This window comes from Cervus canadensis, chromosome 1 (assembly GCF_019320065.1).
Source record: "Cervus canadensis isolate Bull #8, Minnesota chromosome 1, ASM1932006v1, whole genome shotgun sequence".
Classification (NCBI taxonomy): Eukaryota; Metazoa; Chordata; class Mammalia; order Artiodactyla; family Cervidae; genus Cervus; species Cervus canadensis.
Genome location: NC_057386.1, coordinates 124,393,043 through 124,417,497, shown reverse-complemented (window position 1 = coordinate 124,417,497; position 24,455 = coordinate 124,393,043). Strand labels below are relative to the sequence as shown.

The window sequence follows — 24,455 nt, the reverse complement described above, 5'->3', positions numbered from 1 at the left end:
GTCATTTTAATCCTTAAAATAAGTCTGCATGATAGGTTTGATGCCCATTTTACAGATGGGCTTGTGTAAGAAGCTAAGTGACTGGCCCTAGGTCACACAGTCAGCAGCAGAGGCAGTGTTTAAGTCCAGATCCATTTAACTTCAGAGCTGGCCCTTCTCACTGTACCATTAGCTTCTCTTCCATCCTCTAGTTTTTCAGGAACATTTCTCATATGGGTTAGGGTCAGGCTGCAGGTACTTTCTTTATAAATAGTGATGTCATTGAGCACGTGTTGAAATATCCCAACTTTCTGAAGAGCAAAACAAATTCTGTCTTGTCATCTCTATCTTGAGTTGTGCCTATGTCTGTCTCCTTAGTACCTCGCCTCCCTAGGAATACAGTCCCTGGTTCAGCAGAGAGCTTTTGCTGGAAAGACGGCAAACAAACTTATGGATGCCCTAAAGGACTCGGACCTCCTGCACTGGAAGCACAGCCTATCAGAGCTCATCGATATCAGCATCGCCCAGAAGACAGCCATCTGGAGACTCTATGGCCGTAGGTGCGTCTTCAAGCCCACCATCAAGGCTGCAAGGACACAAGTCCTCTTACAGATGAGCGGAAGCCAGAAGACTGGTGCTGTGAGGGCCAAATGGATGGAGGTTGTTTTTGCAGGGGGTTAAAGAAAGTACTTTAAAATTTTTAAATATTTTCTACTTTGTACACAGACTTTGCAAAGGTTTTTCCTATGCCCATTTTTTTTTTAATCTACTTCTTTTTAAAATTAATTAATTAATTAGTTTATTTTTGGCTTCACTGGGTCGTCGTTGCTGCGTGCAGGCTTTCTCTAGTTGCAGCAGGCAGGCCTACTCTCTAGTTGGGGTGCACAGGCTTCTCATTGCAGTGGCTTCTCTTGTTGTGCGGCCTCGTTCTCAGACACGTGGGCTTCAGTAGTTGTGGCCCAGGGGCTGTAGAACTTGTGCTCTGTAGTTGTGGTCCGCAGGCTTAGTTGCCCTGAGGCATGTGAGATCTTCCATGACCGGGGATTGGACCGGTGTCCCCTGCATTGCAAAGCAGACTCCTAACCACTAGATCACCAGGGAAGCTCCTTCTCTGCCTGTTTTTATTTACTCCTCCCAACTGCTCTGGGAGGTAACTGGGGGTGATCTCCATTCTCGGATGCACAGGACAAGGTTCACACATCTGATCTGCCCCAGATAACAAATGAGTTAACAAGTTAACAAGCATGGACCTCCACACTCAAACTGAGGTCCTTGGACTCCAAACACCACGTCCCTGTGCTCTGAGATGCCATGGGTCACTCAAGTTGAGCACCCTCTTAACCCCAAAGCTGTTACATAATGAAAGCTGCTTCCCTGTTAACCAGGGTGTGTTCTCTGGACCATCTCCGGCCTGGTGTGTAATTCCCATTTATCCTCCTTTGTTGCTGTTCAGTTGCTAAGTCATGTCTGACTCTTTACGACCCTGTGGACTGCAGCCCGCCAGGCTCCTCTGTCCTCCACTCTCTCCTAGAGTTTGCTCAAGTTCATGTCCAAGCTTGGAAGTAAATTCTGAACCAGATTTTTAATCCTGAAGCCCTGTCGCTACCTCACCTCTCACCTAGACAATCTGCTGTTTCTAGGAATTCAGTGATGAAAGGAAGTGCCTATTGTATCAGTCTTGTTTTTGTACTTGAAATAATTTTTGGCACAGTGTGGTGTGAAACAGATGCAGACACTGGCCACTGCTTCCACTGTCAGAGCAGCTGGTGCCAAGATGGCATCAGGTCTGAATTTACTGTGAAAGCTAATTAACATGCTGTGTCCCCAGGGAAGATTAGAGGTGGGGGTGGGGGGAGGTCTGGAGCTTGGAGCTCCCAGTTGTGTCATAACCACCACGTGTTTCCTTTGAGGCCACACCTTTGAGGCTTTCCTGCTCTCCTTGTCCCGAGGACAGGAGGCCCAGCATTGGGAGACAGCTACTCTCACGGAGCCAGAGCTTGCAGAAAGGCGTCACCTCCTCCATTTCCTCTTGGGGTAACTGTAGGGTGTAGCTGAGGGGCACCTGGATCTCTTGACTGACAGGGATGCCTTTTCGTCCCCTCCCCAGCACTATGGCCCTGCAGCAAGCCCAGATGTTGCTGAGCATGAACAGCCTGGAGTCCGTGAACGCAGGCGTGCAGCAGAACAACACGGAGTCATTTGCTGTGGCGCTCTGTCACCTCGCTGAGCTGCACGCAGAGCAGGTAGGCAGGTGACCGGGCCAGTGTGCTTCCAGAGCAGTGCAGGCTCTTCCATTTCTCTCCTCTAGTGCTTGAGAAAAGCACAGACAGCTCTGGTTGGATGGAGGTGGCGGAAAGGGTGAAATCCCATGAGTAGAAATGGACTGGGTATAGAGTCTGCAAGGTTTGTGGAGCTGAGGACCTCTTCTGGCATCGGGGAGGGGACTAAGAGATCAGCTATTTCTAGGTAGCAGATGGAATAAGAAGGAGTCTTTGAAATTTAGGGTGGAAGAGCTGTGTGTTTGTGGGAAAGGGAAGAACATAATAAGAACACAGCTAAAATGATAACAGCTAAGGTATGTCATATATTTGTTCTGTGCCGGGCTCTGTGGTCAGTGATTTCCATGTGTGATCATTCAGATCCCTCACAGTAGCTCCATCAGGTCAGCTTTGGTATCATCCGATTTCACAGAAGAGAAACTGAGTTCCCAGGAGCGAAGTCCCAGACCCACGACCAGTGAATGTCAGTGTCAGATCTTCAACCCAAGGCTTACTGATTTAAAAGAAAGACATTGGGAGTATGGCGTAACCTTGACTTACAGCCCAAGTAATTTTACATAAATCTCTTTATAGGGGATTGATGCAAGGGTTGCTCATGTTGCTCTTGGCTTTCTTTTCCCTTTGCTCAAAAACGTCTTTCATCAGAAAAGGTCGGGGAACGCTCTTATCTAGAGCCAGCTCTAACTGCTGCCTTGCTGTAAGTGCATTTCCTTGATCATATTATTTTCTCCACCTCTTTGTGGTATAATGATCGCTAGGTTGCATCACAGCACTCAATATTCTTTAATCCGCAGCCTGAAGATCCTTGAGTGGTTTCCTCCCCTTTCAGAAGTCTGTAAATACTTCTCTCTACTGGACATATTTTAGCATTTTATGATCCTCTAACTAGCTGTGGAAACAGCGTGAATGGACTCTGGCCATGGCATCTGCCTGCACCTCCGTCAGCTGCTTTCTTCTTGTACCTGGGAAGCATCACCCATGCTTCCTGACATCAAAACAGGCCAGCTGCTCTTGCCGTTTGCTTTCCTCCAGGAATGCTGCACATTAATCACTTTCTCCTTCTTGTAATGGCACTGGAACCTCTTTAACATTGATTCTTTTCCTCTGCTGGTGCCTTGGTTAAGCGGAGCATTTGTAACAAATGAGTCAGGGCGCATTCCGTTAGGTATTGGTATAAGCTTCATGTTGACTTTTTTCCCCCACAACTTTATTGAGATGTAATTCACATGCCCCACAATCCACCCATTTAAAGTGTCCCCTGGTGACTCTTTAACATAGGATTCTCCCTACTCTTGTTGTTATTTAGTCATTCAGTCATGTCTGCCTCTTTGTGACCCCATGGGCTGTAGCCCCCCAGGTTCCTCTGCCCATGAGATTTTCCAGGCAAGAATGCTGGAGTGAGTTGCCATTTCCTTCTCCAGGAAATCTTCCCAACCCAGGGATTGAACCTGCGTCTCCCGCATTGGCAGGCGGATGGATTCTTTACCGTTGAGCCACTTGGGAAGCACCTTTCTCACAAGCCTTAAACAGTGAAATAGGGAATTCTTTGGCTGTCCAGTGTTTAGGAGTCCACGATTTCACTACCGAGTGTCCAGGTTCAATCCCTGGTTAGGGAACTAAGATCCTGCAAGCCAAGCAGCACAACCAAAAAAGTAAAAATAAACAGAACTTCCCTTTGGTCCTTTTTGGGTTATGTATGGTAGAAATTATTTCTTTTCTGCTGGAATGGAGAACTACTTGACAGAAATCTGGTCTTGGCTCACTTCTTTAGCTTTAACACTTTCTCCAAGGCCAGTTGTTAATTGTTCTGTGATTTTTACTGGGGGTTAGACTTGAAAAGTAATCTCGCTCTTTGATTCTGTGTTAATCTTTCCATCTCCCGCCCCTGCTTCCATCTCTGGGCTTGTGTGAAAGCCCTCATCATCACCTGATTCCATTGGAAGCCTCTAATTGCATAGCTAAAAGAAGGTGGCTGCTTTATTTCCATTCAGTCCCTTTCCCCACCGCTCCTCAACCTGCCTTAGAAAGACTTCTCTAATGTTAGAACATCGACCATGTAGATAAACCCACTGGGCTGATGACTGTCACATTTTCAATTACACAGATTAGATTTACACCTATGAAATTAAGCTTGGCCAGCTACAGAGAAGGCTGTTTTATCACGAGTTTCTATTTGCTCTTTTATTTCCTTTGTGTGTGCTTCAAGTTGTATCCTGAAATTGATCTCCAGATAAACTGGATGCTGCCCTTTGGTATATGGTAGTTGTCTGGAGCTTGGGTGAACCTGTAGAGAAGTGATGGGGTCTGAGCTGCTGTTGGCAAGCTTCCTCCTACAGCCCAGAGGAAGTGTTAAGAGAGCTGGCCCCCTTTGCTCTTTCTGTGTAATTCTGATTCACTGTGTCACGTTCCTCTCCCGGCCTCAGGAAGTGACAGGTCATGATGGGAATGTTTTGGGCGAGTGTTGCCAATTGTGCACTGTTCCTTCTTCTTGGCCTGAAGGTTTGACAGCCGTCTACATCCACATGCCCAACTCCGTAGGGTAGTCATGAAAATAACTGGCAAGATTAGCCAATTAAAATCACAAAAATAAAAAGATTAATGATCTTCTATTGTAATTCAGTGTACTTTCCATTTCATCTACTCAAATAGAAGTTCACTTGTGGTCTTACGTGAGCTTCTTTATAGACTGAAGATACATTACCTAATCAGGGTCTTCCCTGGTGGTCCAGAGGCTAAGACTTTGTTCTCCCAACGCAGGGGGCCTAGGTTTGATCCCTGGTCAGGGAACTAGATCCCATGTGCCGCAACTAAAGGTCCTATATGCCACAGTGAAGATGGAAGATCCTGCGTGCCCCAGCTAAGACCTGGCACAGCAAAATAAATAAACATTTTTTTTTTAAAGATAAATTACTTTATCAAAGGATTGGGATAAATTGGAAAGCTTTTTGGTTAATAAGATAAATAGCAATTTAGCAATGTGAAAAAGACATGGACATGTGTTCATAGAAAAAAACATAAATGATTATAAAACATGAAAAAACTTCAATCTAGTCATTAAAGAAGTTAAAATTAATACAGTGAAATAACCAGTTTCACCAAACAAGTAGGCAAAGAAGCTTAAACATAAGGGGAGGAGAAAGGTGTAGGATGCCGGTGTAAAAGTACTTGGTATATTTCTGAGGGAACTTCCCTGGCGGTCCAGTGGTTAGAACTCTGTGCTTCTACTGCAGGGGGCATGAGTCTGACCCCTATTTAGGGAACTGGGATCCCACATGCCACGCAGCCAAAATGTAAGACAAATAAAAACAAAAGAAAAGTATTTGGTACATTTCTATATGGTAATTTAGTAATGTGTGTGTGTGTTAGTTGCTCGTCGTGTCCGACTCCTTTGTGACCCCATGGACTGTAGCCCACCAGGCTTCTCTGACCATGAAATTTTGTAGGCAAGGGTACTAGAATGGGTTGCCATTCTCATCTCCAGGGAATCTTCCTGACCAAGGGATTGAACCCAGGTCTCCTGCATTGCAGACAGATTCTTTAACGTCTGAGCCACCAGGGAAGCCCAGTTTAGTAATACATGTGTCAAAAAGCGTAAACGTGCCTACCACTTAGCCTAGCAATTCTACTTCTAAGGTATTATCCTAAGGAAATAATTGGGCAAGTATGAAAAGATATATGCAGTAAGATAATCATTCTAGCATTTTTAAAATGGAAGAAATTGGAAGCAATCAAAATATTCCAAGCAAGGAGATGATTTTGGTGGACTATAATTTATTCACCTAATAAAATACTATGGTGTATAGATTTGAGCTTGTTGACACTGGAAAGAGTCATTCATTCAAAAAATATTTATTGAGTGCCTACTGTGTGGTAAAGAGTTCTATAGGCAATGTTTAAAAATGGTGAATAAACCTATTTTTGGAATACTTACATGTTTTATATTCATGTGCATATGAGAAGTTCAGAAGGGTATGTGCCAAGAAATTACTATGATTATCTTCTGTGAGATTAAAAGTAATTTGTGTTTTTCTCATTGTTCACATGTATTTTGTAAGTTTTTTTCCTAGAGTGAACATGGGTGACACATGTAATTAAAAAAAATTATTTTAAGTATATGTGAAGTACGTTAGAGCCTAAAAAAAAAGACCCTTTGATATTTGCCAGTCTCCACCTAGGGGCATCCAGGTTGCTGCACCAAGAACAGGTGAGTCAGAGCAACATCCTGTGAGTGGGGCAGCAGGTCGGGCATCAGCACAGGTGTGCTAAGCAAACCATGGCTTTCTCTTTCAGGGCTGTTTCGCCGCCGCTTCAGAAGTGTTAAAGCACTTGAAGGAGAGATTCCCACCTAATAGTCAGCATGCCCAGGTAACCTGCCTTTTGTGTGTCATCAATTTATTTTTGAAAAGACCATTTGTACTGCATTATTATCAAAATGGAATACTGTAGCATCTCCCCTCCCTTCCTTTCTGTGACGTCTGGTCAGCCTAGGAGACTCTGTAAGATGTGTTCAAGGTTGAGAAATTAACTCTGAAAAGAGACTATAGTAGGATATTTTTTCATTCCTGTCTTCATGATTTTAAATGAATATTCCTTATATCTCTAATTGATTGTCCTTTGATAGATCGAGAACTAGGTCTCCATTTTGTTACTCTGTCTTCTCCTTGGCAGCTCCAGCTGCCAACCTTTTTGGCAGATGTTGTATCCAGAGGGAAGGAGCTTTATAAAGCAGTCCTAGGCTCTCTGTTCCTTGTTGCACTGATTTCCATCTCTGATGGGGCCAAGAAAATCTATTACGAGGGTCCTCTTTCTATTCCTCCCCTTATCCAGTTTAGCCTTCAGATGATAAGGGAATTTGAAATCATAAGAGACCATGGCCCGAGGATCTCCTACTGTTGGTCCCTAGAGGAAGGCTCCCAGTCATGTGGGTTGTTGGCCCCACCTCAGTAGATATGGTGTGGATGCCCATCTGCTTATACGCTGTGCTGGGATCTCATTGCTGCTTTCAGCAGACTGTGAGCTAAATTCAAAGTACCCAGACAGAAAGGCGGTGAGCAAACTAAATAGAAGCTTAGCACCCAAGGATGCTGTGGGGAATAAAGAATTAAGCGTGGTTCTGTGGTAGTGCTCATGGTTACCATTCTAGCCACTTTTAAAGAAGGTGCACAGTAAAGAAAAAGACAATTTAACTCACATTCTACAAAATACATCTATATAGGGCTGATAAATAGATGGAAAGGTACTCAACCTGGCTATTGATCAAGGGAAATACAAATGAAAAAACAGTGAGATATTTCATACCCATCAGATTGGCCAGAAGTAAAATATCTGACACCACTGATTGTTGGTGAGTGTGTGAAGCAATAAGATATCATACACTGCCAATGGGGAGTGTAAACGGCCATGACCCATTTAAAGAACAAACGGGCGCTGTGTTAAGGAGAAGGTGCATATATCCTACAGCCCAGCCTTTCTGCTGCTTGCTTGTACCCAGGGTAAGTATTGCACCCAGGTGATGTAGGAGAGTGTCTGCTGCAGCACTGTTCAGAAAAGTGAGAAATTGGAACTACCATCAACACGAGAATAGATAAGTTGCCATGTTTTCATACAACTGAAAACTGTTCACCAGTGAAAAGAAATTAATTAGAACTACTTGTATTAACATGCATAAGCACCCCCTGAATAATGTTGAGCTCAAAAGCAAGTTGTCAAAGAATGCATACAGTATGATTCTGTTTATTTATACAAAGTTTAAAAAAATGTAAGGTCATACTATGTATTGTTTCAGGATGAGTAGTTATTTTGTAAAAGTATAAAAACATGAATGGGAATGATAATAAATCAAATGTTTCCTTTGAAAACAGAGAGGAGAATGGAATTTTCAAAGGACCTCAACGTGTAACAGTATCTAAAGCAAATAAAGCAGAATGTTGTGATTTGACAAATTGATGGTTGCCACACATGTGTTTATTTTATATAGTGCTTTTTCTTTAAATACTTGAAATATTAAAAAAAATTTTTTTAAGTCTAAAAAAAAAATGTGTGTGAATTGCAAGGATATTTGCTAAGTGAGCCAAAATACTTTTGTTTCTATTGAATAATGAGGTGAACATCTGTCATTCTGTTTTTGTTTTTTTTTTTTTCTCATTAGTTATGGATGCTGTGTGATCAAAAAATACAGTTTGACAGAGCAATGAATGATGGCAAATATCATTTAGCTGATTCACTTGTTACAGGAATCACAGCTCTTAATAGCATAGAGGGTGTATATAGGTAAGAAAATTTGAAAACTCAACCCCAAAATGAAATAATTCTCAAATGGCTTTATTCTTATTTGTTTTGTCTGTGAATTAATTTATTAACTTTGGCCTAGGAAAAAAATTTTTTTTTTCTGTTTATTACCTGTTTATTACAGGCCGTTAGAAAATCCAAATAAGCAAAATGGAGAAAGTTAAGTTATTCAGAGATAATCCTAACATGCTATCTCATTCCAGATTTTTTTCTTGTGTGCATGTATATGTGTGTGTGTGTGTGTTCACATATGTGCTCACAGAGACACACATACACTTTTTTTTTCTCTTTTAACACAAACTATATCAGATGCATTTATTCCCCTTGGGAGGTTTACATTCTAATTGAGGAAGCAGCAATTCTAACCCTGAAGCTGACTCTACTTACAACCCTCGCAAAACAGTGACATAACCATTCACATCTATTTTCTTTCTGTGTCAGAAAAGCAATTGTCCTACAGGCTCAGAACCAAATGTCAGAGGCACACAAGCTTCTACAGAAATTGTTGATTCATTGTCAGAGAACCAGGAATACGGAAATGGTGATCAGGTAAGGGAGGGCTTTTGTGCGTCTCCCCTGGGAGGTGCTTTGTGCTGGTTATCCTCACACGTGCCTTCCTCTTTGCGGGCAGTGTCCTGCTGTCTGTGGCGGAGCTGTACTGGCGATCTTCCTCCCCGACCATCGCACTGCCCGTGCTCCTGCAGGCCCTGGCTCTCTCCAAGGAGTACCGGTTGCAGCATTTGGCCTCTGAAACGGTGCTGAACTTGGCTTTTGCCCAGGTAAACTGATTGCTGTTTGTATAGCACATGTTAGTATTCGAGAACTAGTGAATCTGTTACTACTCTTTGGTTTTGAAAAGGATCCTAGTGAGCTTTTTTGCTTCTCAATATTGAAATCTGGGTATGGAGTCTCACTGTGCAAGCCTTCCATGGAAGTCTGGAGTTGTGAACCTGGTGACAAGCTGATGCCTCCCAGTGGCACTGGCTTTACAGAGCTGTGTGTTTACAAAGGAGGATGCGCCTCTTCACTGAGGATATTGCATGGCATTAATGACTTAGCCGGCCCAGAGCTGTGCTCGATTTAAGAAGAGAACAGATAAGGAAATAAGGAAGTCATGTGTTCAGTGAAATGTTTTGGAAATTAAATTGCATTTTGCGTTTGTTTTCCATCTCCCCCTGTAGAATGTAAAGACTGTGAGAGAAGGGACTGTTTCTTCCCTGGTATATCAACCTGGTATGATCCACATATTGTTGTTGCTTAGTCGCTAAGTCATGTCAGACTGTTTTGCGACCCCATGGACTATACCCACCAGGCTCCTCTGTCCATAGAATTTCCCAGGCAAGAATATTAGAGTAGGTTACCATTTCCTTCTCCAGGGGATCTTCCCGACCCAGGGATTAAACCTGCATCTTCTGCGTCTCCTGCATTGGCAAGTGGATTCTTACCCACTCTGCCACCAGGGAAAGTGAAAGTGAAAGCTGCTCAATCGTGTCCAACTCTTTGCAACCCCATGGAGTATATAGTCCATGGAATTCTCCAGGCCAGAATACTGGAGTGGGTAGCCTTTCCCTTCTCCAGGGAAATCTTCCCAGCCCAGGGATCAAACCCAGGTCTCCCACATTGCAGGTAGATTCTTTACCAGCTGAGCCACAAGGGAAGCCCAAGAATACTGGAGTGGGTATCCTATCCCTTCTCCAGAGGATCATCCTGACCCAGGAATTGAACCAGGTCTCCTGCATTGCAGGCGGATTCTTTACCAACTGAGCTATGAGGGAACCCCGGCCCCTGGGGAAGTCCTCCCTTATACAGCTACTTCAGCCTTTTTGGATCATCGATGTAAAAGATTTTTGTAGAGACAGAAACCTTTCTATGGTATAAATAACTACTCCCGCCTTTATCTATTGTAGTCTGAAATCAGATGGTCACGCATTCTGTTCTCTAAGAGTGTGGTACACATTAAAGATAGCACATGTTAGAGAGAAAGTAAGCCAGACGTTGCAATTCAGGAGAGAAGAGCCAGAAAAGAAGCCCTTCCTGCAGTGGGCAGTGGGTGTGGGTGTGTGTAGCACCATGATGTTTCTTTTTCAGCTCATCCTTGGAATCCCAGAACAGGCCTTAAGTCTTCTCCATATGGCCATCGAGCCCATCTTGGCTGACGGGGCTGTCCTGGACAAAGGCCGGGCCATGTTCTTGGTGGCCAAGTGCCAGGTGGCTTCAGCAGCTTCCTGTGAGCCACTGAAGAAAGCAGAAGGTAGGAAACCATACAAAGATCTTTAGGCAATAAATTCTGTTACAGAAGACTGGTAAAAGTTTGAGTGTTCACAAATCCATGTGAAAATTTCATGCAGCATTTAAAGTCCTTTCCCTTGAGTGCTTGCATGAAGGTTGAAGGCAAGTGAATTGTTATTTTAACCCTGCAGAACTAGGTGCCAGGCTGGAAAGCAGGACTAAAGACCTAGGTTGTTTTTTTTTTTCCTTTCTCAAAGAGTAGAATGTAAAAGTTTCTGGTACATGCTAAATCAATAAAAATAGATATGAAGTTCTGAAACCTACATGTGAAGCATTGAGTTAAAGATGTGTGGTATTTCCCCCACTTTCCAACAGCTCTGGAGGCCGCCATTGAGAACCTCAACGAAGCCAAGAACTATTTTGCAAAGGTCGACTGCAAAGAGCAAATCAGAGACGTCGTTTACTTCCAGGCCAGACTCTACCACACCCTGGGGAAGACTCAGGAGAGGAACCGGTGTGCGATGCTCTTCCGGCAGCTGCATCAGGACCTGCCCTTTCATGGGGTGCCCTTGATAAATCTTCTCTAGTGAGAACACCCCCGCTGGATGCCTGTGTAGGGTACAAGATTTTGGACTCGTTCATGCTCCCTCCCTCCACATAAATGATGTATTCGATGGTCTGTCTTACCAGTAAACTGCATTCTGGTTAGTCTTGTCTTATTTTGTTGCTAAAATAAACACATTTATTTTCCCTTTTCTTTCTTTTGAAAAGATAGAAAGGATACTGACTTTTTCTTGATAAATGCCTGGTTTATTGCTAAATTAGTGCAAATGTTAAAGATTATATTCTCTCTGGGCAAAACTGCCAATATCTTATTAGAAATTGTGCACACTCTCCACCACTGTGTAAAATTCATCTTGCATCTGTGCTCAGACAAGAGCTCTTGTGGTTATTGGTAGACCTCTCAAGGGGCTTGAGGCCGGTTTTTCAGAGGCTTGAGTTTTCCTTCGAGGCTGCCCTGCTTTGTTCTGCTGGACATGTGCTCGTGGTGGGCCTGCGTGTGCCTGCTAGCACATGTCAATCCCTGACTGGAGATTAAGATGGAAGAGGTCCTTTTATGGGTTTTTGGACCCATGACAAGAAGCATATTTCAGTCACTTTCTGGGTGTTGACTTTCTCATCTCTTCTGCATGAGTATGTTTTTTCTTTACTTAGTAAATGAGGGGTGAGAGAAGAAATTCCTCATGAATAAGGTGATTATAAGTTGAGAAAGGGTCTGAAGCTCAGAGGTGCGTGGATGCTATCACTCAAATATGCACTGTATCTTATTTACATATATCAACCCTGCAATTAAGCAGAAGCCGGTTGTTGTTCTTCAGCAATTTGTGAATTTGTGAATTTGTCTTCAGCAATTCACAGAAAAATCCCTGTGTTTCAAATCCAAAACAGCAACAAGGAACCAACCAAATCCTGCCACTTCTATCATTGGCTCTTTCTCTGTTAAATTTAAACCTTCCGATGGGAAACAATTTACCCCCAGAGCTCTTTGAAACTGTAAAACAACTCCCACTCATGAGGGTGCGATTGTTCACTGGCCAAAGACAGCTGCTGTGAAAATAAAAGACTCAGTGTGGATAGAGACACTAATTGGTATGTTGATGTTTAAAGATCTTAAAATTATTTGAAAGGTTATATATGTAGACAGTAAAATATTGTTAGAGACTGTGTAGTAAAATGTAATTCTTCCTCCCAGGAAGTAACCACTATTATCAGTTTCTATTCTTCCCATGTATTCTCTCATCCAATGTCATTTTTGGTCATTGTACTTAAGCTCCTTCCAATCTAAGAAGGGATCTTTCTGCCCTTAGTGTACAAAAGTCTCTAAGAGGTAGGGTGATAAAAACCAGACATCATTACACCTGACCAGGACCAGCTACATAAACTGTGAGGCCCAGAATAAAATAAAAATATCAGGCTTATATTTTAAGCAGAGTGTTAAACCAGGTACAGGCCCGTCTAAACACAGAGCCCTGTTTGACTGCACAGTTGGCACCCCTGTGAAGTCTCCTGCCTGACCCTGTTCTCAGCTTGCTGCACGTTCACCCTGCCAGGCCTGCATCCAAAGCTAATAAAAAGAGTCTGCGGCTCCCGGCCGTCTGTGACTGAGATTGGCTGACTGGAGCCTGGCTTCTTCAGGAAGGAATAGTAGGTTAAATGGAAATTTGGAAACATCCGAGTGACCCCCAAACTCGTAACTGTCTGGGTTACAGCTAATTAGTTTTTTTTTTTTTTTTTCCTGGTGAAGCATTTGGGAATGAAGAATCAGAACAGTAAAATTCCAGGAGGTTTAATGTAGAGGTATAAGACTCAATGATTTGCATGGATGGACCTGGAGATTGTCATGCTGAGTGAAGTAAATCAGAGAAGAAATATTGTATGACATCCCTTATATGCAGATCTAAAAAGAAACGATGCAAAGGAACTTATTTACAAAACAGAAACAGACTCACAGTCTTAGAGAATGAACTTCTGGTTGCTCAGGGGAAGAATGGGGAAAAGGGATAGTGAGTGTGGAATTGATATGTACACACTGCTATTTTTTAAATGGATAACAAACAAGGACCTACTGTATAGTGCAGAGAACCCTGCTTAATGTTATGTGGGAGCCTGGATGGGAGGGGAGTTTGGGGGAAAATGGATACATGTATATGTATGACTGAGTCCCTGGGCTGCCCACCTGAAACTATCACAATGTTAATCGGCTATAGTTCAATATAAAAGAAAAAAAGAATTAATGGTTTGGTTAAAGGAAGAAGACATTTGAGGAGGAGAAAACTAAAAGTAAATAGCCAATGGGCATTTGGGTCTCTATCAGAGACCTGAGGATAGATCCTCAAAGGGAAAGAGAGGAGTGGGCTCATGACCCATGCCAGGAGCTTGGAACGGTGGGAACTCTCCCCAGCAGGTATGGTATTGTGTTTTCAGTCCTGGGGCAGGTGAGAACAAATAGTCTGACACTAACAGAGTGTTGTTATTTTCATTGACTATGAACACAATCTTCACAACTGTCCTAAGAGGTAGGCAATAATAATAATCTCATTTAATAGATGTAGAAACTGAGGCATGAAGAGGTTAAGTCACTCACTACCCAAACCGATAACAGCCAGTAAGTTGCAGCGCTGGGAACCTTGCTGTTGTGTTACCCTACAGCTGTCTGCCCCAGACTTTTGAAAAATACTTTACTGTTTGGGAGAACATTCTGTCTGTTGAATACATAATTGATCAAATCAGTTGTCATTTATCTAGTACCCAGTATAGGCCAGATGCTGAGCTAAGTACTTTCACAACATACCGTTTCTAATGCCTGTGAGCCAAATACCATTTTACAGGTGAGGAAACTGAGGCCCAGAGACTTGACCTGACTCAGCCCCCTAGGGAAGGCCAGTCAGAGTTCAGTGCAGGTGTGATAAGGTTCTCATTCCTTCTCATCAGGCTGCCTTTGTGCTCATCTGTGTGTGTGCATGCCTCAGTTGTGTCCGACTCTGCGACCCACTCGACTGCAGCTGGCCAGGCTCCTTTGTCCATGGGATTTTCCAGGCAGAATACTGGAGTGAGTTGCCACGCCCTTCTCCAGGGGATCTTCCCAATCCCGGGATCAAACCTGCATCTCTTAAGTCTCCTGCATTGGCAGTTAGGTTTTTTATCACCAGCGCCACCTGGGGGGCCCTGTGCTCATCTGGGTACCTTGAATAATACTACTTGTTCAGAGTGTTTTATGTTTTGTCATTTTTGGATGGTCAGGCTAATTAATTATCTTCTTTCTCAAAATACATAGAAGGCAAATGAACTTCATCTGTGCTCCTGCTGATGACTTTCCCTTTTATACTGTTGTTTATGTTTGGGACTAACACACATATTAATCTCACTGCCTGTTGAAGAAAACCAAGAAACTTCTCAGGGTCCTCTTCCTTCTTTCCTTCCTTTCTCTCTCTTTTTCTGTCATGCATGTGGGATGTGGGATCTTAATTCCCCCACCAGGGATGGAACCTACACTTTCTGCATTGGAAGCTTGGCATTTTAACCACTGGACCACAAGGGAAGCCTCCCCCCCCCCCCCCCGCCCGCCACCCCCTGCCAGTGTCTTTTTTTTTTTTAATCCCAGCATTTTCCTACGGTCTTATTGAATGGGAGAGAATTCAACAAATAAGGTACATTGGTGCGATTAATTCTGCTGTCTCTATCTGGATGTTCAAGGTTTGGGAGGTGGAACATTCCAGTGGACAGCGTGAGTAGAACACAGAACAGTTTAGAAAGGAAAAGACAAAGTCTTGGCAGGAGTTTGACGCCTTCCTAGTGGGCGAGATAATTTTAAAGTCTTGCTTTTCATCCCCTCCCTGTACTGTCCAAGTTTTCTTAAAAATAAGATTCAGATGCTTTGTTTACTTATTTTCTTGGCAATCTGTGTTGTCAAGACAACAAGAGCTGTTTGCCTGGAATAGGTTTCTCTGGTGTTCTTAGAGAAGAAAACTCAAAAAGCAAAGCCAATTCTTAATTTCATATCTTTTTTTTTTAGATGCATTTTGGTATTTAATAATATTTCAAAGCATCTTTACAAATAATAACTGCAATGAGGAGAACCTGTGAATAAAACTGCTTACACAGACCCAGGATGGTGACCTCAAATGCATTAGGGACAATTCCACAAATAAAAAATCACAAGCACCTCCAGATTTTAAATCTTTAAAACGAGCAAAACTAAGAAGGACACACACGAGGATTTTAATATAACCTTAATGGTCTAACAAACCTCCCAAACGGAAGGAAATGCAAAGCCAAGTCAACCTATCAACTTACAGTGACAGGCTCCAGACTGCAGATCTTCCAGGCCACGGGCCAGCTCCCTGTAGAACCACCCACCACCGCCCCCTCCGACTGCAGATGCCCCTCCTGCTGCCGAACGCCTGAGCCCTGGTGCCGGACCGCAGGCAGGCAGGCAGGCAGGCACGTGGAGCCGTGAACCTACAGCTCTACTGCCGCCTTCGCGATGCGCTTAATACCAGCACTGTACCGGCTCCCTCCTTGTGATAAATTTGAGCCTAATCAACTTTCATAGAGAAGCATGTACCTAGACCAAATTAGGAATATTAAATCTTCCACACATGGGCTCAAATAGGAATTATTTTGTTTAGTATAATGAAAAGTTACTTTTTTAAAATATCTGTAATCCTTTGAAACACAAGGCACCAACAGGGAGCAGACATTCCAGCAAAGAGTGATTGTCTGGAGGGAACTGATCCGAGTCCCGTCCTCTGCCGACAGCGCCCTGCCGCGCGGGCCTAGGCCTCGTCTTCCAGGTAATCGGCGACGTCACTGAGCTGCGACACCGTCAGGTCCCGTGTCAGATCCTCCAGTTTATCACTGGTGTGGGCGTCATCCATTTCCACAGAGAAGTCCTCCTCAATCTCTTCCCCAATACTCAGCTCACTCTTCTCTGAGCGATGGCTGGTGCTATTAAAATCATCAACATAGTCATCTTCTCCAGTCCCTAATCCAAGTGATCCAATTTTATCGTTGACCAATTTAACATCTTTTAGAATTGGGTTTCCCCTTTTACTTTCAGACTCTTTCAATGAAGGGGCTCCAGCAAGGGAGCTGAGTCCACTTTTTACGGGGGGCGCATCAGAGAGCGATGCAAGGCTTCCTGCTTGCTTACTGGGTTCACTTCTCCAACGGTACGCTGCTTCTGGTTTAGGAACGGGGTCATCAAAGAGACTCCCCTTCCAGGTCATCTTGATCTGGACCGGGACGCGCTTTGGCATTGACATCGAGACTGTTGTTGCCTAACAAGGACCCGATTTTAGCTTCGTGGGCCAGTAAGTGAAGACTACTTCTGCTCTTTGGCTCTGATGATGAGATACTGGTATCGCTGTGACTGGCATCATTGCTGGCCTTCTTACTGGGAGGAGTGTGTGCACCTGTTTTTCCTTCTGGTGACTTTGATGGAGAATGTATATCAGACAGGTCCAGTGCACCTTCCCCACTGGTTGACCCTTTTTCTTTCTGTTGACAGCGTCTGATCACTTCTAATAATAAGGGTCCACCCACAGTACCTTCGGCTTCAATAATTCCTAAATCTCGGGCTAAATTCTCTCGACCTTCAAGACCTTGAAATGTGCTAGTTTCAGGCTGAAAAACTGCCAAGGTAAAGTCAAGATTAAAAAACTGAAGAAATTCGGCAACGAGACTGGCCACCAGCCGGCCATCTTTTGTATTTAAAAACTTTTTCAGGCTCTCATTAACTAAAGGAGTTTTGTTCTCTACTTTTTCTTGCTCCTCTAATGCTAAAAACACAGCTGCCCGGAGTTCAGCCTTGATGCGGTTCAGGACCCCGCTGTTCTCCAGCGTCTGCACCAGCAGGTCCCTCAGCTCCGTGTCCTCCTCCGCCACCACCTCGGCAGCCGTCGCCGCCATCTTGCTTCTCCAAGACAACCCCCCAAGCCGCGCCAGCGGCCGCCGGTCGCCTCAGCCCGCAGGGCGAGAGGCCGAGACCACTTCATATCTTTTAAGAAGAAAACAGTTCCCTTGAGTGGGATGACTCCTATCATAAGAGCGGCTAAGGCCGCCCCGCCGCCGCGTCCCATTCATGAGGGCCGCCCGGCTCGGCTGCTGCCCAGGCGGCTCCCCAGGCAGCGGCGGCGGCGGGCTCCCGGGCCCCGCGCGCGCCCCTGGCCGGCCCCGCCCCCTCGGCCGCCCGCGAGCGCGCCCAGCCCGGCGGGTCCTCGCCGAAGCCGTCCGGCCGCCGCCTGCCCTCCGGGCGCCGGCGCGGGCCGGGAGCGGAGTCCCCGCAGTCTCAAACCATGAATTATGTGGGGCAGCTGGCGGGACAGGTGATCGTCACAGTGAAGGAGCTCTACAAGGGCATCAACCAGGCCACGCTGTCCGGTTGCATAGACGTGGTGGTTGTGCGACAGCAGGATGGCTCCTACCAGTGCTCACCCTTCCACGTGCGCTTCGGGAAGCTGGGTGTCCTGAGGTCCAAGGAGAAGGTGATTGACATAGAGATCAATGGCGACGCTGTGGATCTCCACATGAAGTTGGGCGACAACGGGGAAGCTTTCTTTGTCGAGGAAACAGAAGAGGAGTATAAGAAGCTCCCTGCTTACCTGGCCACCTCACCAATCCCTACTGAAGATCAGTTCTTTACAGACATTGACAGCCATTTGGTGAAACCAGGTGGAAATGAAAGACCTCCTCAGAGTTCGGATGTTGCCCACATCCTGGAAGCAGAGACAGTCTTCACCCCCAGTTCTGTGAAAAAGAAAAAACGAAGAAGGAAGAAATGCAAACAGGACATTAAGAAGGAGGAGCAGGCCGTGTCGCCCCCTGCCGAGGACACCATGGGTGTGGACCTGAGCTCCGACGATGACAAGGGGGCCCAGTCGGCAAGATCTTCAAATGCTTCCTTAAAGGAAGAAGAACATAAAGAGCCCCTGCTCTTCCATTTCGGAGACCACTACCCCTTGTCTGATGGAGACTGGTCCCCTTTAGACAACCCGTACCCCCCAGTGGCCTGTCCTAAGAGTGACTCAGAGCTGGAAGTGAAGCCCGCCGGGAGCCTGCTCAGATCCGAGACCCACATGGAGTGGACCTGGGGCGGGTTCCCGGAGTCCACCAAGGTCAGCAAACGGGAGCGGTCTGAGTATCACCCCAGGACAGCGATGATCACGCCGTCAGAAAACACCCACTTCCGGGTGATCCCCAGCGAGGACAGCCTCCTGAGTGAGGTCGAGAAGGATGCTTCCATGGGGGAGACGGTCTGCACCATCGTGAAGCCCAAGCCGCGAGCCCCAGGGAAGCAGCATGGCGGGGTAGCCTCGGCAGCCAGCCCTCGGGAGCCCCCCGCGGGGTTGGATGCCCCCGCGCCTGCCTCCCTCACCCCCCTTCGAGGAGGCGCCCTCGGAAGCTCGACCAGCTGCTAAGATCGACTCACCCTCCAAGAAGAGAGGTGTCCACAAGAGAAGCCAACACCAGGGGCCTGATGATATTTACCTGGACGACCTGAAGGCGCTGGAACCTGAGGTTGCAGCTCTCTATTTCCCCAAAAGCGAGTCGGAGCCTGGCTCCCGGCAGTGGCCCGAGTCCGACACGCTGTCCGGCTCCCAGTCCCCCCAGTCGGTGGGCAGCGCGGCGGCGACAGCGGCACCGAGTGCCTCTCGGACTCCGCCATGGACCTGCCCGACGTCACCCTGTCGCTCTGCGGCGGCCTCAGCGAGAACGGAGAGATCTCCAAAGAGAAATTTATGGAGCACATCATTAAGTACCATGAATTCACAGAAAACCCTGGACTCATAGACAATCCCAACCTTGTGATACGGATATATAACCGTTACTACAGCTGGGTGTTGGCGGCCCCCATGGTCCTCAGCCTTCAGGTCTTCCAGAAGAGCCTGCCCAAGGCCACAGTCGAGTCCTGGGTCAAACATAAGATGCCAAAGAAATCTGGCCGCTGGTGGTTCTGGCGTAAGAGGGAGAGCATAACCAAGCAGCTGCCAGAGGCCAAGGAAGGGAAAGTGGAGGTCCCACCGCCCAGTGACTGGCCATCAAGCGCGAAAAAGCTAGCCAGCGGCAGGTCGGCCGAGGACGACTCATCGAGTGAGGAAGGGTCCCAGGAACTGGGAGAGTCCATCAAGGTGGACTCCGCCCCCACAGAACCCCCAAGCCATAGTGGCACAACCTCTTATAAGAAGTCTCTTCATCTGTCCTCAGACCAGATCGCGAAACTGAACCTCCAAGATGGCCCAAATGATGTCGTGTTTAGTATCACAACCCAGTATCAGGGCACCTGCTGCTGTGCCGGGACCATTTACCTGTGGAACTGGAACGACAAGGTCATCATTTCCGACATTGACGGGACGATAACCAAGGCTGACGCTCTGGGACAGATTCTTCCGCAGCTGGGCAAAGACTGGACGCACCAGGGTATCGCGAAGCTCTACCATTCCATCAACGAGAATGGCTACAAGTTCCTGTACTGCTCGGCCCGCGCCATCGGCATGGCCAACATGACCCGCGGCTACCTGCACTGGGTCAACGACAAGGGCACCATCCTGCCCCGCGGCCCCCTCATGCTGTCGCCCAGCAGCCTGTTTTCTGCCTTCCACAGGGAAGTAATAGAAAAGAAGCCGGAGAAGTTCAAGATTGAGTGTCTGACTGACATCAAGAATCTCTTTGCCCCAGCTCAGCAGCCCTTCTCCGCTGCCTTTGGGAACCACCCAAATGACGTCTATGCTTACAGACAAGTGGGTGTCCCAGACTGCAGGATCTTCACCGTGAACCCCAAGGGCAAGCTGATACAAGAAAGGACCAAAGGAAACAAGTCCTCGTACCACAGGCTGAGCGAGCTAGTGGAACACGTGTTCCCGCTTCTCAACAAGGAACAGAATTCCGCCTTCCCATGCCGGAGTTCAGCTCCTTCTGCTACTGGCGAGAGCCGATCCCTGAGGTGGACCTGGAGGACCTCGTCTGAGGCGGCACCCCTGGCGGGGGGCTGGATCGCGGCCCCCACAGCAGGGGAGGCGACCGGCCTTCTGCTGGACAGAGGATGCGGGGACCCTCCCGGCCACAGGTGTGGGACGGCGCGCTGCCCGCCGGGCGCCGGCAGGAATGGGCTGGGGAGCTGCCGGGGCCAGACACGCCCCGCTGTGCCCTCCCGGACCCAGGGCTGCCGTGTGGTGCCGACAGCTGGCACAGCGAGGGGCTCAGGCCCGAGGCCCGGGCTCTAGTCACCGGCCTGGCCTCCCACATGCTCTGTGTCGAGTTGCGTGCAGGGTGCTCCTTTAATTGCATAATTTAAGAAGAAGAAAAGAGAAGCTAAGAGTGGACCAAACGTTGCACAAAGTAAAGTGTTCTAATTTCCACTGGGCAGTTGAGAGTGTTTCTCTCTCTGAGAGGAGGGCTTGCTTGTAGGGAATCAGGGTCCAGTTATTGATGATGTCTGAACCGCCTGCTCACTTCTCCCACGGGCTCCTCCCTCCATCTCCTACTCCACGGAAGAAGGATGCTGGCTCTGGTGCCTGGGGCTTCAGGGGAAGGAAGGACCATCGCCTCCTCACCCTGACCGTTCCTTGGCAGGGACTTGAACTGTTGTGTCTTGGACCCACCGGAAGGCACGGGTCTTGCAGGATGTGTGATGTCGTGAGAGTGGTCCTGGCAGCAGGAGTCGGTTAGCCAGCAGGGAAGCTCAGTTCTCAGGGAGGCCTAGAGATGCAGACGTGTGCTTGTGCCAGGCCCCGGGAAGGGGTCTGTTGCCCCTCCCCCTGCCTGCAACTGAGCAAGCCACTCAGGAAGGGTCCCATCCACACGCCCCTCCAGGGCTGTGAGCACGAGCCTGCAGAGATGAGCTGGTGCGGACAGCCCCCTCGGGCTTAAAATCAAGAGAACTGTTAGAGAGGAGGCCCTTGGGACCAGTGGTGACCTCATGCAGCCCCGTGTTGGGTGAGAAAGCAGTGAGCAGGTTCCAGAGTCGGGGGAGAGGGGGGTGATAGTGAAATACTGCAGAGCGGTGCTCACCCCTACCCCCACCGTGGTTTCGGGTCCGCCTCTTGCTTTCCCTGCTAGTTTTGGGGGCACTCCTCTTTTCAGTTTGCTCCACCACGGTACTGTTCATGTCGAGCTGGAGAAGTGGGGGTGGCTGCTCTCCAGAGTGGAGGGTTGAAGGTCCCGGACTCCATTGAGCCATGTTGGAGGCAGAGCCCGGAAGCCGTGTTCCCAGAGAAACCAGACATGCTTCCCCCAGGGCAAACCTTCCCACCGCAAACGGTTCAAGGATGCATCATTTAAAGACCTATTCACGGACAGCAGGTCAGGAAGCTGGGTTGTGTTCATTGTGTGAGGTTCTGCCCCGTTAGTGACATCCTAGTCGCCCGTGATTCCTTCATCTCATGGCTGCTGGGGACGGCCTGGCCTTGTGCTGGGTGCAGGCCCTTCCCTGGAGCCGCATAGGCTTGTGTGCGGTACGGAAAAGCTTGACACATACCTTCCTGTCATCCTTCATTGGTTGTCCTTTAAAGAGTCTCTCATGAGACAGCTTCTCCTTGATGAGCTCTCCTCTCGGGATGGGGGCATCTTAGAGGGTCACGACTGGGAACCTGCACTGGGGCGGCCGACCCCTCCGCCCAGTGTCCTTCAGTGCTAGAGTATGTCATCCTGTCCCTGCACATTGATCGGCGGGTGTCACCGGTCCGCTGGGTACACAAGCTGATCAACCTGAGTGTTCCTCCTCATTTAAAGGAGCCCCTCTTGCTGAACGTAGATGACGACGATCGCTTGAGTGTCACAAAAGTATTGTTTGTGATGAAAATCCATTGCCATTTGGTACAAATGACATTTGTTCTTTCTGTGAAAGAGAGATGCCCTCAGTGTGTTTGTACACAGACCTCAGGAGGAGAGCTGAGGAGGAGCAGTGGCCGCTCGCTGCCCTCGGGGGCGGGCGACATCTCAAGGAGCCGCCTCTGGGTCACTCTCTCCGCCAGTGGAATGGCCGTGGCCCCTTCCCTCTTTCCGTCCCTCCCGACTGTATCCATCCAACTGTACACCTGCCTTGGTGTCTGCGCAGAAGCTCATGCGGCTGTGGTGTCCACATCTGTGTCTCTGCGGGGCTCAGGAAGCATGCTCAAGGGCCCAGAGCAGGCAGGCTCGGCCCTGCATGTGAGGACCACATCTGCTGTGCTGTAAGACATCACCTAGTTTTCAGCTGGAAAAAGGAAAAAACTTCCTAGCATGATGTGAGATAAAAGCTGCTGACAATCCAGGAGTGATAGCCACCCACCGGAGCCAGAAGTGTTCGTACCCCCGACTGCACATGGCCCTGCAGATGGAGTGTGTCCTCAGAGGTGCCGGCCAGACCCAAAGGAACAGGCCAAGAGCAGACTTGAGTTGTTTGCAGGTTGGTGAAAACAGACTCTCCCAGGGGATTTTGTCATCTTTTCAAGTATCGTCAATAGTTAACTCTGGGAAGCCTTGTTTTTCCGCTTTAGAGAATGCTGGGTATAATGAAACAGGTGAAAAATTGAGTTTTGGTTTAAAGTAAGTGCTCTTTCCAGGTGAAAACTACTTTTTTGGGTTTGTTTTAAAGGTAAGAAAAGGAAGAGGAAGGGGAAATGTTGCTCTTTTATTTTAATCATTACATTCGGTCTATGATGACATTTGATTATTAGACACAGCAGTGCCACTAATATGTTTCTTGAGTTGTCAGAAATTGTCAACATCATTACTTTATGGCAAAGATAACTGTCTGAAGATAAATGGCTCATATTTTGGTGCAGTGTTTGATGTTCAAAACAAAATGTTACAACAATAAACAAACGTGAACTCAAAAAAAAAAAAAAAAAAGAGCGGCTGAATGTTAGTGAAAGGCAATTGTGTTTGCTCAGCTCTGTTCTAATTCACTTTAATAAGCATTGTACCTAACTGATGGGGTTTTTAGCTCTGTGCTAAGTATACTAATAGTACCTTTGAGCACTTTAGTGCCAGGCACTGAGTTATTATCTTTTATTTCTGAGGTAAAATAGTTATGTAACATTATGTTTCAGGTGTACAACATTATGATGTGACGTCTGTGTGCATTCCACAGTAATAATCACCAAAAGTCTAGCCATCAGCTTACATGTGATTCCTTTTACTCATTTCGCCCATCCCCAACCCTCTTCCCCTTGGGTAACCACCAATGTGTTCTCTGTGTCTATGAGTTTCGCTTTGTTTTATTTGTTTTCCTGTTTTTTAGATTTCGTATATGAGTGAAATCATATAGTGTCTTTCACCTTCTGACTTATTTCGCTTAACATAACACCCTCCTCGTATCTTCCAGCTACATTGTTGCAAATGGCAAGATTTCATTCATTTTATGGTTAAGTAATATTCTGTTGTGTTTAAATATTATACATCTTTATCCATTTATCTATCAATGTACCCTACACACAATATTGTATCTAAACCTCAAGCCAAGCCTCTGAGTTAGGTTTATTATCCCCATTTGACAGCTGATGAACCCAAGGTCACTCATCCAAGGCTCAGTTCAGTTCAGTCACTCAGTCATGTCTGACTCTTTGTGACCCCATGGACTGCAGCACGCCAGGCCTCCCTGTCCATCACCAAATCCCGGAGTTTACTCAAACTCATGTCCATTGAGTCGGTGATGCCATCCAACCATCTCATCCTCTGTTGTCCCCTTCTCCTCCGGCCTTCAATTTTTCCCAGCATCAGGGTCTTTTCAAATGAGTCAGTTCTTTGCATCAGAGAGCTGGTAACTAGCGAAGCTTTGATTTCAGCTAGGTCTGACTGACTCCAAAGTCATTGCTTTCAACCACAATGTTCACAGTAAGCAAATGTTTCATTGTGGTATCTACCTGTACTCCAGGAATGTATCGCTCTATTGGCAAGTCAGAAGGCAGAAGTGAAAAGTAAAGACTAAAGAAGACACAGTGGGAACTTCCCTGGTGGTTCAGTGGCTAAGACTCTGTGTTCCTAATGCAGGGGGCCTGAGTTCAATGCCTGGTCAGGGAACTAGATCTCACATGCCACAACTAAAGATGCCAAGTGCCGCAAATCAGACCTGGTGCAGCCAAATAACTAAATAAACATATAAAAGAAAAAGAAGACACAGTTGCTGAGCAGCAAGTAAGT

The 24,455-nt window shown here is 46.8% G+C and overlaps 2 protein-coding genes and 1 pseudogene across 3 annotated transcripts in view; 2 read left to right on the top strand and 1 right to left on the bottom strand.

Moving 5' to 3' along the window:
• ANAPC5 (anaphase promoting complex subunit 5) overlaps nt 1-11,532 on the top strand; it is a 34,361-nt gene extending 22,829 nt beyond the window's left edge. Inside the window, exons 10-17 of the mRNA XM_043441180.1 lie at nt 358-539; nt 2,087-2,222; nt 6,549-6,623; nt 8,407-8,528; nt 8,988-9,095; nt 9,178-9,325; nt 10,635-10,797; nt 11,151-11,532. Coding sequence (XP_043297115.1) covers nt 358-539; nt 2,087-2,222; nt 6,549-6,623; nt 8,407-8,528; nt 8,988-9,095; nt 9,178-9,325; nt 10,635-10,797; nt 11,151-11,362 — 1,146 coding nt within the window. The 3' untranslated portion in view covers nt 11,363-11,532. The remainder of the gene's footprint in view (nt 1-357; nt 540-2,086; nt 2,223-6,548; nt 6,624-8,406; nt 8,529-8,987; nt 9,096-9,177; nt 9,326-10,634; nt 10,798-11,150) is intronic.
• A 3,978-nt stretch (nt 11,533-15,510) lies between these two features.
• On the bottom strand, nt 15,511-17,493 carry LOC122423783 (annotated as a pseudogene). The gene has a single exon (XR_006264219.1). The product of XR_006264219.1 is annotated as a centrosomal protein 43-like (transcript).
• Nucleotides 17,494-17,495: 2 nt separating this feature from the next.
• LOC122423757 (phosphatidate phosphatase LPIN2-like) lies at nt 17,496-20,432 on the top strand. The gene is given in 4 exon segments (XM_043441110.1): nt 17,496-18,700; nt 18,702-18,963; nt 18,966-20,231; nt 20,234-20,432. Coding segments are annotated over 4 exon segments (2,664 nt in total). The 5' UTR covers nt 17,496-17,632; the 3' UTR covers nt 20,302-20,432.
• Nucleotides 20,433-24,455: the final 4,023 nt, after the last annotated feature.